The following is a 13,842-nucleotide window of genomic DNA, read 5'->3' as shown; positions in this document are numbered from 1 at the left end:
CTCCAAAACAAGAAATACAAGCCATGTTTCTGGAATGTGGGAGTCTCTCCTGGGAATCACTGCTTTGAAGCAGATGTTAGAAGCCTTGGCAAATAACTAGTTAAGCATAACTCCTTAGAGTGACACTGTGGCCAGGCTCAGAACACAATTCACACAGTGCAAGTAAAAATTCCCCTGTTTCACCCTATAAGAACTGTACTTACATCATTTGCACATCCGCTTCTTGGATACAAAGCCCAGTTTTACTGTCCTCAGAGGGTGCTGATTGGGCTCACTTAAGAGAAAATGAAGAAAGAATCACAAAATCAATTTCATTAAATAAACTGAAAAATCACTGATTTTAATGAAGATTTCCCTCTGTGAACAGGGAAAGCTCTATAATGACTTGGTCTGTCTAATAAAATCTCTATGGTGAACAGAAATTCAATAATAGCAAACAAAGAAAGCACTAAATGCAAATCAGAAAGTCAAAGAAGACAAATTCAAAAGTAAAATACTTTTAGCAATGCATTTTTTACACACCAGAACAATTGTACAAGCTTGAGTATCAGTGGAAATAAAAACTAAATCAACCACCAAGTGTAAGGTAACAGGCAGAAAACTTGCACGGCAATGAATCCACAGAGGAGATGTTGTTTCTGACAGCAAATTCAGAAATTTCTTGTGCTGGAAGCTGAAGACCACAGTTCAGTGCCCTGCATGTTTTCATGTTTGGGTGACTTTTTGAGTATTACTACAATAGTTCTGCCAAACTAGTCCAACCACTGTTTGCAACGAGGATAAACTGCAGATCAGAAAAGTCTCTTTTACAAAGACTGAAATCCATATGATAAAATTCAACTGACATGTTTTGGCAGATGTCATGTTTATCCTCAGGAGTTTTTGAAAGTAAATTAAAAATGATTCCATAACCTTTTTGGCTTAGAGTGAACTCACAACCACAAACTGAAATCATTAGACAATTCTGAGGAAAAAAAATAGAGCTGCCAAAATGTGCTGCATAAGAGAAACTTTTAAACAGTGACAGGAATTGCTTTGACAGAAATGTCTGCTACCAAGTGTGTCAAAGGGTGAAAATTTCTTACTGCAAAAAGGGATTAAGAATAAATAGGATAAATAAAATTTATTCTCATGTTTCCTGAATATACTTTCATTTTTAAACAGGACTGAATGAACATATTGAGCATAGCAAAATAACATATATATGGATTTCAAATTCAGTCTGAATTGCTTCAACATTCAGGTCCAGGGTCTTGATATATCATTATATGCTAAATTAAAGTGCCTATTAGAAATATTTTGCTCTCCATCAAGTCAAACAATTTCTGTGTGGCTAAACCAAAATATCCAGGTTCCAGATATCCTTCATGGTTGTTTTTGTGTCATTAACTTTCTGCTGTTGGAAAGGATTCAGGTAGAAATCACAGCAATTTCTCCCTTTGTGGACAGAGAACTGGAAACAGTTCTTCAGAGGAGGTCTCAGCGTTGCTGCCAATGGAACACAAAGCAGGACCTCACCGAACTTCACTTCAGTTGACCTTTCCCAATGACTGTGGACCATTTCTCATAGCCACTGGCAACAACCCTGATCTAATAGTGTGCTTCTACCAGAAAGGAGGCAGTGGTTTTGGTTATTAGATGACCATAACTCTTGCAGAGCACATTGTTTGCTTCTATCCAGCTGATCACAGAATCCTGACTTTTTTGGCTCTGTGCCCTGCCATCTTATTGTTTGTTTGGGGGTTTTTTTGGCATTTTCCATTGTAGGCATGCATAAACTGTTCAGTGATAGCTTCATTTTTACAGATTGTTGACAGGCATATGAAAGAGGGTAGAATCAAGGTCTGATCTCTGTGGGGCTGCTCTAGAGACTGCTTTTCACGGGTTAAACTGAGATCTCATTTGACAGTTTCTAAAGCATTTAATGTGTGTCATGTTGATTTTGTCATCTTTCAGACATTTCATAAGACTTTTCTCATCTCGTTTCAAGTAAATTTTTAATATTATACATCAACATTATTATCCTTTAATCAACCAAAATTACAGAAGATATAATGTAAAGCTGGTTTGATAGGATTATTTTCCATAAACACAAATGAACTGGCATTAATTATGCTACTCTCTTTTAATCCTTTATTCAGTTTCATATTAGCTGTTCCATTATTTTTGTAAGGATTTATGTCACACTGAGAAGCCTATAATTACTTGGGTCATCTCTTTTATTCTTTTTAAATGTGGCATGCTAACTTTCTTTTACTCTCCTAAAACTTCCCATGTGTTACAAGAGTTATTAAAAATCAACATGAATAGTTAGGCTCCTCTAAACCTGTCAGATACAGGTTATCCAAACCTGCTAATTTAAAAATGTTTAATTTCCTGTTCCAAAGCAGAACAGCAACAGCTTTACAGTTCCTGAAGCGCTTGTGGCTCTTACCCCTCCACATCAAGCCAGCAAGAACTGGGAATGCTCAAGGTCCCCCATCACTTGGAATAAGTCATAGAGGGCACTGACAAGAGTAATTCCTGACTGTGATCCAGAAGAGAAGGTGACAAGTGAATATGCTTTGACCTGTAAGCTGGTAAAACATGATTGTTTCTGGTTTACCAGATGTGGGGAACCTCAGCAATGCCCACAGTGCCATGTACCAAACCTAAGATTAGAAGTCAGAAGGTCTGAGCTGCTCCACGTCTTACAGCTGCAGGCAGCTCCTCACACACCCTCCCCTGTGCAAACCAGAGGTTACAGCCAAAAAACACAAACAAAAATGTGCAACTGCTTATTATTTATTATCTTTTTATTGGAATCACAGCTAACAATAACTATGAAAAGGGAAGTAAATAAATTAATTGCTGATTTTTTAAATTTCTTCTGTACTATTGCTGTTTTTTGCCTCACAGTGAAACTTTTCATAAAGTAGCCAGCACACATGGAATTAGCAAAAAGTATATCTACAAGTGATTTTTAAAATAAGACTGATTATCATTTGGGTTTTTATGTTGTCTTTTTATAGTGATAATAGGAAAAAAATATTGCAGAAATACATATAAATATTGTGTTAGACACCTAGAAAAACAGCAAGGGATGTTACAGGCCAAACTCGCCAGTATAGTATTGAAAAAAAAATCCACATTTTAAGTTTATTTGTTGTAAGGTTGAACTTCTGAAACATGCAAGTATGCATGAGCTTACAAGAATTATGAAGTCAAAGCTAAAAAAAAATAAATAAAAAAGGTAAATAAATATCGGATGTAGTCTAGTACTAAACCAGTCACGCTTTTATACAGCATTTTCTGAGATATGTTCAAGTAGGAAAGCAGCTGAGACCAACTAGTGTCACTGAAAACAAGCTATAATGTTAAAATATTGAATTGCTCTTGGCCAGAGCAGTTAATAGGAGCTATACATTTGAATGCTGTTCCTTTATGCTTAGTGCTTGGAAATGTGGAATGATCCAGTAACAATGAGAAATCTATATGAATTGAACACTGTATTTGCTTCTTTGTGATCTGGCATTCTAAAACACTCAAGCAAAAGAAAGGCTGCATTAAGAGAACATCAAGTGATTCATATTCAGAAGACAGAAAATACCATATCTGAGATTGCTTTTATAATGTTAATGCAGCTCAGCTCTGTAAGTCCCTTTCTAAACAACAGGCCATTTAATAAGAGAATTATTTTTCAGAAGACATCCACTTCACTCGGATCTGGGAATACATCAAGAGTTTATGTTGAGGAAGACACTGAATTTGAGACAGCAAATCCTGCATTTGCTGTAGAAATGGAATTTGACGTAGTAAATGAGGTGGTACTTGCAGAAGGGTTGCTGGATTAAGAAATTTGAATATTGCCCAGAAGAATTCAAACTTCTCTCCCCATAAAAATCCAAGGTCATACTGGAATCATTTAAAGCAATATTTTGTTACATTTTCATTAATTATGTTTTTCTCATTTTCTATACCCCATGTTAAATGCTTATGTTTTGATTTAGTGGAATTTTAAACTCTCATAGTTGTAATTTAACATTTCATAGACTTTATAATGTTCTAAAAGAATCACAGCTACCCACACTTGGTCAGAAGTTGAGTTATTCATCCAAACCAAAGCAACTGTGATAATTTATTCTTCTTTCCTTTTTTAACCATTCTTAGAACTTAATTCCAGGAGACTATGCACTCTATGCATACTATGCATACTATGAACTTATTAATTATTACGAGAAATAAGGTCCCAGGTATCCCAACTTAGGAATCCAACATCAGCAAACAATTTTGGCCGTACTTCCTTTGTTCCCACCTAAAAGGTATGGAAGAACTGAAATCTGCATATGGTGGCTGAATATCCACACAAGATACGTATGCATTGATTCCTTTTCCTCTCCACTTTTTTGTCCTGCTTCCTAAGGTAAAGAAACATCCATAGCTGGACCTGAATCTCCATCAGTGGTTCTCCATCAAGGTGTTTGATCTGCATTGAAGGATCTCACTTGTTGTGCAACCCACACATCAGCTTAATTCACTTTCCCCAAAGCAAATTGATACCACTGCTTCAGCTGATGAGAGTGAAGACAAATTAGTAGTTGTTTGTGAAGTGCTCAGATGCTGTCATGAGGAACACCACAGGAAAGTCTGTAGGAAATTAATAACCTGTATCAAGAACAGCATCTGAGCAGAGAGTGATAAATAAAGTGCAAGGTCACACGTTGAAAAATGGGAAGAAAACAGAAGTGAATAATCTGAGCACCATCCATTTTATCCAATAAATGAGGTAAGGGTATATTGAAAGAACAGTTTATGATCTGATAATCAAAGGCCACTCTAAGGTGCCTCTACAGAGGGAGCAGATTAAATTTGGATGGGAAATCTTAATTCTGACCTGGTTTTACTGTTCTTGTCCTTGTTGATTCTTTGGCAATAATAACTGAAAATTTGGGTTGTGTGCATGCCTGTTTATATGCCATTTCTCAGTTTTTTGTTAACAGAAAAAATATCTACTAGGTATTACAAGAAGATACATAGATGCAATCAATTTACTATTACATTTCATTGGGACTTTTGAGTTTTCTAATTTGCTGAAACTGCTAAACCTCTAAATTCAAGTCTTGTATCATTAACACACACATGCTCCCATTATCCAAACATACCCTGATATGTGTATTCACTAAGTACTCAACTCATTATCGAATTCAAGAGTAAAAACAAGCTCAAGCAGATCTACTAACAAGAAATTACACAGAAATTACACAACCAATTGAGCAACATTCCCTGGATGTCTGCTTTTTCTAACCATGTGGTCTTCAAAACAACATCATTGCCCTATCCCCTTTTTTTCTTCTTATAATTCCCATTTTTATTTACAGATTAAAACCCAGATTTAAATAGATGACTTGATCAAGACCAGTTGAAAATCTGTGGCACTGCCAGACATCACACCTACATTTGCAAATCCCTGGTTAGTGCTTTAGTCACAGTAAAATCCTTCCTTCCTTTTAATATTCACCAGAATCAGTTCTTAAAATATTGCTTCTATAAAATGGTGTCTAGTTTTGTGATTTTTTTTAATATTTAAATAATAAGAGAAATGTCTTTCTGACAGCACTATTGAGCTAAATTAAACATTGATTCCTGTCTTGCTTTCAGCAGGATCCAGTCTCCAGCTCAGCTGTATTCATTTAACTCCTCACTTGCATAGACTCTTCCTACAGCATTTTAAAAGGTCTAATTTTTACTTCAGATTTTCATTCTGTGTATATCATCAGCTGTGAGAAAAGCCACTTTCTTCATGTACCAGTTTCCTTTTGGGGGCTTTATCCAGTGGAAATTCAAATCCTCCTGAACCTTCAGTGCGTTCCTAGCATTATAGGACCTATGCTTCGGGTACTTATGGATAAAGTCTTTATCTAACATTCTGACCTCTAAATTTTTGATATATCAGAGAACTGGATGTTCTAGCAAACACTTTTTCATTCTACTGTGTTAAAAGCTAATGCTCTGTAAAACTATTTCTCTCACTGGCACACAATCCAGCAACCCAGAACATCACGGTTGAAGAGCGATGTTAGTCCAGAGCCCTCTACTGGTTGTAGTCCTGAGCTTCATATAGACAGATTTGAAAGGGGGAGGAAAATATTACACACATAGTTCTATTGTAATCACAAAAACAATAGCACATATTAATAGATGAATCACCTAAGTATACGATGTTTCTTGTGTACTGATTCTTTGGTTTTAAGTTTTAATATTCAGTAGACATAATATGGCCCAATTAACAAAATAAAAAAATCGAGAATTTATTTATCTTGCTTTCATAAACAAACCAAAAATGGAGGGAAGGAGGCCTAAAACACTCTGATTTCTCAATAACACCCAGAAGGAAATAAGAAACAAGGTAATATTAATGCTTGCTAAGATTAAAAAAAAAAAAAAAAAAAAAAAAAAAAAAAAAAAAAAAAGAGTAATCTAGATATCCTGAGTTTTACCACTGTAACAAATAAAATAGATAATTCTTATTGCTTTACTTTATGCTTAGCAAGATTACACTCTGCATTCGTATGTGTTGATCTGAAATAGCTAAGGCACACCATGCACAGTTTTCTTGGGATTAAAAAAGGTCTCAGTGAATTTTATAATGTCTTTCAAATGTTTTTATTAAAACATAATAAATTCAGATGAAAAAAGTAGCTAATGAACAGAAGTATAAAGCCTCTATAACCAGCTACTATGAACTATAATTAATCCAGATAGCTTAATATGGAGACCAAAAGTATGTTGTACAATGATGTTGATAAGTATGCATTTACTCATTTATTATATGAAAACATTAATAAGTATTGGTGCTGTAATTTAGTCTTATTTCTATTAATGTGAGTCTATACGCAGCTTTAGCTGTGTCTTCAGGAGCAAGAGAGAGCATTTTACAGATTTTACCAGTTCAAGAGAGATTCCCATTTTAGATTCACCTATTAAATATGTATACACACAAACACACAAAAATATATACATATTAACTCCTGAAGCTAATGTCTATACATACATATGCATATAGGTATATATGCAGATATGTGCACACATGTATATGCATGTATATATATACACATGTATATACGTATGCAATATATGTATACTCATGTATACATGTATATATTATATATATACACACATGCATGCACACCTGTATATCACACCTAAGATCCAACTTGTGCCTTCTACAATTACGGTTAAAGAAAATCCTTGGCGGTTCTTAGTTGCACTGGGATTAAACATTTGCCATTATTCACATTTGCTCTCAGCAGATCCATCAGCAGGAGAAACTTCCAACAGCAGCTGTAACTGGCAAGTAATTTTATCAAGAAATGCAAAATGCAGTTTAAAATACACAAAAGGGAAATAAACAAGAAGACTTCCCAGCATAAACAGGAAAGCATAAACATACTGCATGTTTGGAGACCAGACTATAGGAGCTACAACCAGGAAGAAAGACATTGCCACCATCACAAATGGAACTGGTAGAAACACCTGCAAGAGAAAGGAAAAAACTGGTTTAGGAAATAAACTCCATATGATTTCATGCATCATTCATAAGAGAAATAACGCAGTCTTAGCTACATTTGAGTACCGTTTCTCACATTGCTGCAATCCCACCCAGGATGAGATTCATCTGGCCTCAAATTCCCTACAAGACAGGCAACTTTTCTAAAATACTTGCTAAGCCTCCTTCTCCTGTCAAAGCAGAGAGACAGGCAGTCCATGAACACCATTCATCCACATTTGATATTATGGACACCTAGAAGAAACTCAGGGTTGGGTGCCTACAAGACGCCTTGACAATGAGCATACACTTCTAGCCTGTGTTTCTGACAGCTAGATTGAGATTAAACACACCCTTCACGTCTGCAGCTGTGTCAGGAAAGATGAGAGTAGATCAAGGTTTAATTAACCATGAATGGCCGCTTTGGACCCCACACTGTTCTGGTGACTGCTCCACACTGGTTTGGTTTCCTATCTCACACTGTTTCCATATCTTCCCCTTTCTGCACATACCCATCCCTTGTTTTCAAGTGCAAGCTCTCTGGGGCAGAGATCATCTGTTTTGTTTTGTTTTCTCCTTTCTTCCTACAGTGTGAAGTAAATGTGTTAAATAAGGCTCTAAACATTGTGGTTATTATTCGTATTTTTGCAGTGACTATCCACTTTTGACTTGCATTTGTTCCGTAACTTTTGCATGCTACCCATGACTCAAAAAAAAGTCTTGAAAAATATTTTGTTACTTATTTCCATTTACTTTGTATGGTCGATGTAGATGAGGTTCCCGGTATCGAAGTACAATCAGGCTTGTACAAGTCAATCCAATCATAAGCCAGGCAGAAAATCCAAAGTAATTTGTTAACATAATAAGGTCAGAGGGGATTATAAAAATGGATGCAATCATGGTTGAAAAAATCATGGCTGGTGCTGGAGTACAGGAGTGGATGTTAAGCATGGATATTAAAACAGGTAGATGTCCCGACTGACTTCCAGCATAGCTTAATCGACCTAGTGTGAACATGCTGCTGTTGAGGGCACCAAATATTGAGATGGCAACAGAGAGAGGAATGATCCAGGCAACCGAGGGGATCACTCGATCAGCCCAAGTGACTGCCACAGCAACTGCAAGAAAGCAAAGCATTAGTGTCGCATAGGTACCATGTTCTGAATTACTGTCAGACTCAACAGAAACTTCACTTAAAATACATGAAATACCTATTATTTACCAGCAATGCCTATTTTTTTGTTGCAGTTGACAAACATGACTCATCTAATCCTAAGGGTATTTAATTCAAGAGCTAAAAATTTCCTGGGGGGGGATGACAGCAAGAAGGAGTGCTGCCTGCCAGAGCAAGCTGGGCAAACCTGCTGGGGCCAATACCAGGGTAATGAACTGCCCAGCGGGAGCAACCTGCATCCCACCACCATGAATCACAAACCCACACGCATGGGCAAGGCCACATGGGGAAAGAAAATGAACGCATTAGTCCTCTGCGTGACCACAGCGGTGACATGATCTACTGTTATGAGGGAACCGTCAACAGGAGTGCGTGTACAGGCAGAGACGGGTCAGCGAGCATGTTATTGATGAGGTTTTGGGTTGGGTGGAACGGGGAAATTTGAGAGTATTTCTGAACAAGAGATATTCAATATTTCTTGGAAAAAAACTATGGCCCATATTATAGCGAGGACTAATATTCAGTGGGCCTATAACCAACTGCCATGAGGAATATAGGTCTTGCAGCGATCTGGGCAACATGCAATGTTATTAGAGTAGGGGAAAACAACCATCAAAAAACCTGTAGTGAACAAACAAGCACCGGGGCAATGCATAGCAGTGTTTGAAACAAAAGCTATAATTTTAAGGCTATGTCCTCAGCTGATGTAGATAAGCACAGCCTCTTCAGCATTTTTGGAGCCACTCATGCCAGCTGGGCAGCTGCTGTTCATGGATACTCTGATATTCGCTGCCTCTTTCATCATAGGACAGATCTGTAAATGTGTGCATGTGTCCCAGCAGATCGCCTGACAATGGCTCAGCGATAATACCAGGTTGCGGAGTGACAGCTACACCACTCCCATTTATGTAACTGAGCTGTTCTCACAGGAAAAAAAAATAACCAATCTATCCAAATGACAAATGTTTTTTGGCACTCCTGGAGGCAAGGTCTGACAGCTCGGTCTTGTTAGAGTGGTATTTAAAAGGTGTTGTTTGGACAATCAAGGAGAAATAAAGCTCCTCTTGTACCTTGTCACTGGTGCAGGATCTGAGAGATGTTTTACATACGCTGGACTTTAGTATAGGCTCTTCTAAGGAATCCCAGTACTTATAATGAATAACCCCCCCCCCCCACACACACACAAAATGGCTTCAGTTTTGTATCCATAGTATTTTCTATATTCCTTATCATGGTAGATTTGTCCACTTGCAGAACACTATTGGATTTAACCGGAGACACCATCAGGTAGGGAAAGAAGGAGAAGAAAGGACTAAAACCACAGGAAAACAAAGGCCTTTTCTATATTCAGTAGAGACCTGATCTCCACTTGATTTTCCAGGTTTTAACACACTTCCGATTTCTTTTTTGACAGTGCAGGTATAAACCAACATTTTCTACAAATAATAACAGCTGTCTACATTCAATCCAATGTGTTTCATACAGTAAAATTAAACAAGAATTCCCTGTTAAAACTTAGAAAGAAACCCAAACTTCCTGACCGTGAAGTTATATGAGCAGAAGTAACCCAATAAACTGACATCAGATGGGTACGCTAATTGCCCACAGCTTTTTAATTAAAAAAAAAACAACACATCCATACCTGAAGATACGATTTCCTTAGGCGTGAGGACAGTCAGATATGAGATGTTCACCAGTAAATAAAAAACAATCACTGCAGGAACAGCAGTCATCACAGTTAAGGGGATATTTCTGCTAGGGTTTTTCATCTCTTCTGAAAAATACAATTTAAAAAGACTAATAAAGCAAGCAATGTAGCTTCTGCAAGTTTGTTTCAGGAGTGAATCTGTGCAGAGCTTGACAAGGTGAATACCAAAGTCCTGCCCCAACCACTAATCATAGCTGCTAAGCTACATTGCTTGTGAGGTCCTAGTGTAGTTCTCAAATAGCCTATTACTAAATAACCCTAAACATTTTTTTTCTTTTTCTTATTGAGCTATTTTTTAAGTATTATGGAAGGAAAGATGGATGGAGGTCTGATTAACTGATTTTAAAAAATTACAAAAGGACTGATTTGATTAAACCCATATTTGACTTACATTAGAAAATTGATGTGGTAAGAAATTTTAAATCACTAGCTTAAACATGAGACTCTGAAGTCAGATTATTTATTCTTACATCACCTCATGTGTCCTGATCTGACACTTTCTAAGTGTATTTTCCTGCTCCTGCACAAAACCTTTATCTTTGCCAGTACATCAGGAAATGCAGAAAAGGTAATGGGAGAGACTGAAGGTGTTGACAGAAGAGCAGTAATGCAGTTGCTTTAAAAGGGGGTCATTCCCAGCTCGATTCTGCTGTTGATTATCTTTTGCAGGGCAAAGCTGACAGAGGAAAACTGTTCAGTGCTAAGCCTGGCATCTTAACTTAAAACTGATCTTACAAATAAGAAAAACCTCCAAATTTTGCAGTGGCACTGGCACAGAGGCACTGGCACACGTTCCTGACTCTGTGATAGTTCCAGAAAAAGATGGAGTTGGTTTCCAGAACTTTACTAATTCATTCTCATCTCAGTCAAAAAGCATCTTTTTTGTCTCTTTCACTCTCGCTCCCCCTCCCCTTCCCACTTCCCCCAGCATTTACAGAAGCCTTCCTCAGTATTACCAACCAATAACTCACAAGGGGGATGAAGTGAATAGTCAAATGTGGAGCTTACTTTAGCTCTTCATATGAGACAGAAATCCCTTTTCTGCCTCAAATATAATTTCTGTCTCATTCCCAGAGCATCAGTTTTGAGCCACCCCAGCGCCAGCCACCAGGCACAGAGCCAGAGGGACTGAATGAGCACAACAGCAGAATTCAGATACGGACTATCAGAGAATTTTGGATTTATTTCAAATGTAAGAAATACACTTGGTAATTTTCAGCCCAGAAGTGGACAATCCTCAAAATTGCCAATTTAAATTTATCTTTCCATTTGTTTTGTTACAGTCCTGCATTCCAGCTGGCACCTGAGCTTCAGCTGAAGCTCACAGAAATGAAGTTATTGTTGAAGAATAGGAAATTCAGTTCAGAAAAGGACAAGTGCGTAGGTTGCATCTGTCTAAACAGCTGTGCTGCCCAGTGTATGGTATTTATTATTACTGCTAATTGATCAGAAAATAAATTTTACCAATAATTTTTACCAATATATTCTCAGGCTTACAAAACTAAATTCTTGCCTCTAAGGAAATCCTAAGAATCCAAAATTATACTTTGCTGATTTATTTCACTTTTTTATTGCAGCATATTGTTAACACTGGAATAGCTGGTTTGTAATAACAGTAATTTTTTTAAACATTAACCTGATTTTCACACTGTTCTCACCATTGAACTTTGTGTTATGCATTTCACACAGTTTATTTACTGTCCTACATGTGATAGAGGTCAATGGGTAAATAAAGATATAAAAGTAACACTCACTTGCTCACAACTTAATTCTATAAATCTGATTGTATTATGAAACACTATCTCTGTAGCTATATGAACATTATCTCTGTAGCTTTAACATAAAACTGCTGTATTTATTATTGCCACCTGTGTCATCGGATACAGAATAGGATAAGTAAATGGATATTCAAAAAGCTTTTGAATGTTTAAAAACAAGTACAAGCTATATAAAGGGATTTAGACCACTTTCTTCTTCGCCTTCTGTGCAAAACTCTGTTTTCTCAAGGAAGTAACTACTGACCATCCCATATATACTATAAAATCATTAAATTTTAACACTATTCAAAATGAATTTGTCCCATGTAAAAAGCCAACTACATAACCTCAGAGATTTAATACAAATGAATAAATTACCTTTTTTTTTTTTTTTGGTCCTTACTGTGAGCATAGTTTGGCATGGATATCTTAATCCTTTTCTAAAAATGTGCTGACACTGAGATAGACAAAAAGCAGCTTTTTAAGGTATGAAAAAATCTGTTTATGCCTGAGATTTTAAGTGAACTATTCTGATTTCTCTTATACTCCTTTGGAAATGTCAGTCTGATTCTGGAGACTGCACAAGATGCAGGAAACTTCCCTAGAGAGGAACAAAGCCACTTCTACTAGCCCAGACAAACTCAGGACCCACATAAAACATGAAAGACACTATGGTCTTGAAAGAGAGAGAAATTCTACTAAGATGAGCTGAGGAACGTAAGAACGGTGACTGCAGAAGAAAACTGAAAGGACTGAGATACCTGCCATATAATTGAGGGACCACCAACCACCGTATGCATACAGCCCTTGGAAGAAGGCTTCGGCAACCTGCGACGAGTTGGGCATCTCTGAGCTGAATGTGTCCTCAAACCTGGCCAGGCTCTCCTTCCTCCCTCCAATGAGGAGGACGATGCCACCGACAGCGATCACAGACAAGGCCATCATCTTCAGCAGAGTGAAGACTGTCTGCACCCAGGTAGCCACTTTGACACTGCGGCCATTCAAAATCCCCAGAGACCAGAGAACGGCCAAGGCCAAGCATTTCTTCAGCACGTCTGGTGCAGGGCAGACGCCGTAGAAGGGCTGGGTGGCGTATTCAGCAAACAGCAAGGCTCGAGCAGCATTTGACGCCGGCTTGGTAAACGTTGACGTCCAGATAAACATAAAGGCAGGTAGGGACCCGAGGCCTCTTTTGATGTGGCTGTATTCTCCTCCAGAGAAGGGCAGAGCGGTCCCCAGCTCCGCATAGCAGAGGGAACCCATCAGAGACACCAGTCCAGATGCGATCCAGATCACCAGTGCGACCCCGACGTTGAGTAAGGAATGCTTTAGCACCCCCGTGGGAGACACAAAGATCCCTGCCCCAACAATCGTTCCTATAATAAAACTTACCCCATCGAAATAACCTATATTTCTTTTGAGTTGCATCTTGGCCTTTTGTTTCCTTTTCACATCTTTAGGGCTGTTGCTCTCTTGTTTTCCCATTTTGTTCTGTGTTGTTTTTTTGGGTTTTTGTTGGTTTTTTTTTTCACAGCAGATTATATGACTTCGGAGGATTACATGTATTTCTGTCTCACTTCGTTGTTACCAGATTGTCACAGCCCTCCCTAATTGCTAGTGAAATGCTATGGGAAGCCTGGCTTAATCATTCAGAAAAGAGAGCATACTTTGGGTTCTG

The 13,842-nt window shown here is 37.7% G+C and overlaps 1 protein-coding gene across 1 annotated transcript; it reads right to left on the bottom strand.

Moving 5' to 3' along the window:
• Window positions 1-7,266: 7,266 nt before the first annotated feature.
• SLC7A13 (solute carrier family 7 member 13) lies at window positions 7,267-13,842 on the bottom strand (the record flags this gene model as incomplete). The annotated part of the gene is made up of 4 exons (XM_080339312.1): window positions 12,926-13,842; window positions 10,342-10,473; window positions 8,279-8,643; window positions 7,267-7,512 (listed from the first exon to the last, which is right to left on the bottom strand). Exons 1-4 carry the CDS (start codon window positions 13,647-13,649, stop codon window positions 7,267-7,269), a joined length of 1,467 nt encoding a protein of 488 aa, XP_080195438.1. The 5' UTR covers window positions 13,650-13,842.

This window comes from Nesoenas mayeri, assembly GCF_963082525.1.
Source record: "Nesoenas mayeri genome assembly, chromosome: 2".
NCBI lineage: Eukaryota > Metazoa > Chordata > Aves > Columbiformes > Columbidae > Nesoenas > Nesoenas mayeri.
This window is presented reverse-complemented; position numbering and strand designations above follow the sequence as displayed.